General features: G+C 37.4%; 1 protein-coding gene across 1 annotated transcript; it reads right to left on the minus strand.

Moving 5' to 3' along the window:
* Positions 1 to 531: 531 nt before the first annotated feature.
* On the minus strand, positions 532 to 1,644 carry LOC113316720 (F-box/kelch-repeat protein At3g06240-like). Its single transcript, XM_026564866.1, has one exon. It carries the CDS (start codon positions 1,642 to 1,644, stop codon positions 532 to 534), a length of 1,113 nt encoding a protein of 370 aa, XP_026420651.1.
* Between the last annotated feature and the right edge of the window lie 3,804 nt (positions 1,645 to 5,448).

Genomic DNA, 5,448 nt, shown 5'->3' on the forward strand with positions numbered 1-5,448 from the left:
GCACAAATCCAAATATAGGAGGATCCATTGACCATTGTTGTCAGATACAGAGACATTCCCAGAAATTGTGCTGCCAATGCCCACAGTTTTATAAGGAAACTCCTACATTTGCGAGAAACATGTCTAATAGTAAACGGTGGTAGTCGGTAATTCCCTTGCTAAAATTGAGCCTTCCCTCGTAATACCTGGAAGCTCTTACTCTCCCTGATTTCGCCTGCACATATTTATTATACTCCAAGCGAAATAAGCTACTAGAGCATGCATCATAGTAAATTAGTAACCCACTGAATTTAAATGAACAAAATCCAAGTATGAAAAGTAAATATAGCATAACCAAATGAGAATATCACTCCCATTGAATAAAAATATATCTACTGGTCTTTTGACTACGCACCACAATATACCAACAATACTCAATGGTGAACTGGTTTTTTATTGTCCAATTTATAATACTCCATATATAATGAAGATTACCAGTTCATATATATGTCTCCAGAGATTTCATCGAACTAGAACAGCTGGCTTGTATAGCTAATCACAGCGTTTTCGCTTCTCAAGTTTAACTGACTGCTGCATTATTTCTGAACCTTCTTCTCCTAGATCTTTCAATGAAACTAACGAGTTCTTGTGAGAGAATATTTGAACAAATTGTTCATTAGAACCCAACAGCCTTTTAAGGGAGTTGAGATAGCTAGAACTGTAACTGAAGATACCGCCACTCTTTGTAAATGCTAACGGTGCGGTACATATAGCAGTAAAATTTTGACTCCACTCACAGTTACCGTTCTTCTGTTTATACAGCCAAAATTTAGAACAGATAAATTTTTGACTGACTGAATCATAACGTCTGTGTGCACAAAATAAAAACCCACCCAAAACTCCAAAATCTGAATAACTGCAGCCTCTTGTCAAAGGAGGTCGTGCAAGATGTTTGCGGAACTTTTCACCTGCCAAATCAAAGACCAGAAATATCGTTCTTCGTCTGTGAATCCAGTGAGGATCTCCATTCGCAAAGATACCATGTACTTCGAAAGCATAAGCATATCCCAGTTCAATTTTAAACTTTCCAAGGTTTCTCCAACCACTACCATTGCCAAGAGTGTACACCATGACCTCTACAAAATTGGGAACCTTATACATCAAAACAACTTTGTACTCATTGGTTAAAGGAAGATAACCAAATCCGATGCACCTATCCTTGCACTGACGAAAATTGATCTTAGGTTGAGGGAGGATAACATACTCTTTTGTAATTGGATTATAAATACAGAACCTCTCTTCCCTACCCCTAAGACATATCAAGCCATTAAAGGAACCAACAAAAACATTATACTTAAATGGAGATGTTAAATTGATCCTCATAATTCTGTCGATATTGGGTATCTCGTGATTCTCGATATAATCAAAATAGTATAGTCGTCCCACATCTGTAAAGGCAAGAAAACTCAACTTACAAAAATCTGTAGAATAAGTTGTTGCAGAATGATTGAGGAGACGAATTGTGTGCAACTTAGAGAAGGATCGATGTTGGATAACATTCTTCCATGTTTCGGATACTAACTTGCAGTCTAGAACTGATTCAGCCGGTAAACGAGTGAGAATATCCGATGTAATCTCTGCTGGGAGAAGGTTAAATCTATCCATCAATACCCCTTTTTATTGTTGAAGAAATCTGCAATAGAGAAAAAAATGAAAGATGTTTCACTCAGTGCCGGCCGGCCGGTGAGAAAGTAAGAAAGCCAAACAAATTCTCAGATCTGCCGGAGAAAGTAAATGGACACCTACTAGTCATCAAGACTGTATATGAAGGAACATTACGTGTCTAAGTTTGAGTTTGGTTGTCATTGTACTTGTTAAAAAGCTTTATCTTTAATGTTTGCTTAATGAGAAAGTAATATCCGTTTGATTTCGTTTTCGATCGATCCAGGTGTATTTTGTTGAAGTTGAATTTATCCATCACCAGTGACCAAGGAAGAAAGGGTGTCTTTTGGGTGGAATTATACATGGTAAACAGAAAACATTCATCTATATGGTATAAGAAAATGTTCATTTACATGTCCTGCAGCTTTGTAGGCAAAATTCTGAGTGATTTTATTCTACCGTTTCCTGTCGTGCATGATGCTGCTGCAGGTATAAGGCCCCAAATTGTTTTCACTGGAGAAGATGTTGTAGTATATTATATGGCCGGATCTTGATTAACAAGTAGGGCGGTGTTAGGAATCTTGTTATGAAAAGTCAAAAGTATGCCTAGCTAAGAGTTTGGTAAAAAGTAATCTAATTAGGTCACTTTCATCCAGACCTATATATATATACATTCCTTTACTTGAAGGATTGTCTCACCATGGAGAATAAGAGGCTGACTTTCAGCCACATGAAAATAGATTTACTTGAATCCGGTGATCGTATGCTTTTCAGGCATTTTTTATTTATTTAAGCTCTTTGAAGCGGCTGAGAGAGTGTTCAGCCGCTTGAGTGATTTTTTCTCTCCAACCGGCTGGTTATGTGCTTTTTAGTGTGTTATAATCACTTTCACATAGTTAAAAAACCAGTCATTCACCAAATCTTTCATAGGATTAGTGTTAAATAGAATCACATCGCCTAGGGGAATCTAGGTTTCATGCTTAATAAGTCTTGGGCAATCCTAACCTTGCAAACCGGTTTTCGAGGTTAGTTAGGCCCGAGGATTCCTAACATGGTATCAGAGTCAGACCCCACTCAACGCTACCCGTGTCCATCAGTGTGCCCGTGGTTTCCGTACCACTCAGTATTCCCGCCAGTGTGCGTCTGTGGTTTCCGTAACCACTCAAGTGTCCCCGCCAGTGTGCGTCCGTGATTTCCGTGCTCATATTTATGCAGCGGTTTTATGAAATTGAGGAGACTATGAGAGGAAAAATTATGAAATATTTTGGTGAACATTTGCGCAACTTCAGAAGAAAGTTGTATGTAAAGTTTATAGTGCCCAATTTAGGTAAACCTGCTAAACTGAAAAGTATTCCTAAACAGTATCGTGTTATTGTGAACCAAGAACACTGGGACAAGTTCGTAACGTCGAGTCTGTCTGATGAATGCAAGGTTGTATATTACACGTTTTAGTATTACTATTGATATTAATTTCATCAATTAGTCTAATTTTCTTATGAATGAAATTCTTTGAATCTGTATGCTCAGGAATTGTCCACTAAGGGAGTTAAGTCGCGTGAGAACCACAAATATAACCATAGGACGGAAAGAGCAAGGTATGCAGGGTTGTTGGAAAAATTAGTATGTCCGGTTTCTTATCAAAAATTAGTATTATTTCCATACGACGATGTCTCGTTAGCTTGTATGCTTAACTAAAGAGTACATCTAATGATATGAAGAGTATGTATCTAATATTTGGCTTGTGTATTTGATAATTGCTAAATTAAAGAAAAAGAGATTCGTGAAGATGAAAATCCTTCACGGTCTTTACTGTGGAGGAAGGCACATCAAAACAAAAATGGAGAATATGATGATGATGATGATGATGTTAGGGAAAAGGAAGCACAGCTTGTAACGCGATTGAAACTGCCTAGCTATTTGTTATGTGCTTGATTAAATGTGGAAATAAGTTCCTTTTAATTGATTAACACTTTTAATCCCCTAAAGTTTTTGTGCAGGAGGAGTTTGATAAGCAGCTGGAAGATTGAACTTTGACGAAAAAACCAGGCACTGATTCTATTACACTTGTGTTTGAGGAAGAACATGGTGGGCGTGTACGATGTGCAGGAAAGGGAGTGACTCCAAGAACATACTGGCACCTGCCACGGAAAGGAGCGTCCAAGGAGCACATTGAACTGAAGAAACAGCTGGATGATGAAAGACGCATGAACCAAATGGAGAGAGAGAGTAAGGATGAAGAAATGAAAGAAATGAAGGAAGCAATGAATGCACAAGCAAAAATGATGAGCATCTTAGTGTCTCATCTAAAATCTCAAGGAGTATTGAAAAAGAAAAAAACTAAGAGCAAAAAGGCACGGGTAAGCATATTCCATATTACTTATAGGTCTGTTTTGTTTTGATTTGTGCTGAATTTCTATGTTGCTCGGTTATAACAATATTTTTGATTAGGTATGTTCAACCTTATCTAAATAATTTTGATTAAGTATATAGTTCCTAATCAAATTGAAGTTATCTCATATTTCTTTACCATCTCAACTGCACTAATACAGAAATCTCCTATTGGAGAGAAGACTCTTATGTATGAGGCCCCTGTTAAAAACAATTCTCCAATTGAAAGGAAGGAATCTAATATAAACAGCAAGTACCCTGAATGTCAACACGCATCTCATTCTACGGCATAGAAAGACAATTCTGAACTCCAAGTGGTATGTTCCTTTCGCAAGTATTTAAATATATGGTGTTTTGAGAGTTCCATATGTTGATGTTAATATAACATATTTGTTTGCAGTATGGAAAATACAAACAAAAGTCTCGTGCACCTGAGCGTCTGCCCCTTAACTCTCCGGACGAATCTCAACTAAAAGACTTGACGGAACTTTCAACGGTATGTCCTTTTCGCAGGTATTTAAACCCTTGGCTTTTTGAGAGTTGAATTTGTTGATGTCAACATAGCATATATGTTTTGCAGATTGGAAAATACAAACTGTCTCATGCTTCACTGAGAAACGTCATTGCAATGGGTATTGTTCTTCCATCGGATCCAGGTCAGTTAGTACATGGCGATCCACTCAAGGATGATTGTGTCAGAGTGTTGGTTAAAAAATCGATATTAAAGAATCACTATTTGCCAGTCCCATCTACTCATCTCAAAACAGTAGAGGATGCTAAAGGATTTGTTGTTGCTTGGCCCAAAGAGTTTGTGATCTGTTGCTCTACTGTAAGTTGCTTTATTCCTTAATTTAGTCTATCTGTTGTAACAAAAATGTGGAACCATGTACCTACTTGTTTAGCTTTGTCTTCATCTCAGAACATGCTGGAGTCAACTGAATGTTATGTTCTGTAATGTAGCTTAATGTTATAAGTGTGTTGTGTGATACTTAGGGTACAATTACTAATTTCTCTGCATTCTAGCAAATTTGAGATAACTGTATTTTGTTCCCGCTGCACATTTTTTCCCACAATTCGCACATGAGCATATAACTATTAGAATAATACTATTTACATGTTTTGAGGAAGTTACCGGAGAACATTTAAGTTATTACCTTATGCATCCTCAACATATAACTGTTAACATGGTTTGTTGCCTTATATGTCCACTTGCTTGCTGCAGAGCCTGCCACTTTCAGACCCTGATGAACATGATGCTGAACCAAACACTAAGAAGAGAAAGAAGAAGAAACCTTCAGATACGAAGAGCGGGGAGTTGAAGTCTAGGAGATCCAGCAAGAGATCAAGATTGCGTCCTAATTATTAAGAGAAATAGTGGAGGACTGTAGAATTTGGATGTTTAAACTTTTAAATCTCCCA

Source organism: Papaver somniferum, chromosome 10 (genome assembly GCF_003573695.1).
Source record: "Papaver somniferum cultivar HN1 chromosome 10, ASM357369v1, whole genome shotgun sequence".
NCBI lineage: Eukaryota > Viridiplantae > Streptophyta > Magnoliopsida > Ranunculales > Papaveraceae > Papaver > Papaver somniferum.

What these genes read in the sequence shown, in the direction of transcription:
- LOC113316720 (XM_026564866.1), bottom strand. Translation starts at nt 1,644, where the DNA reads ATGGATAGATTTAACCTTCTCCCAGCAGAGATTACATCGGATATTCTC.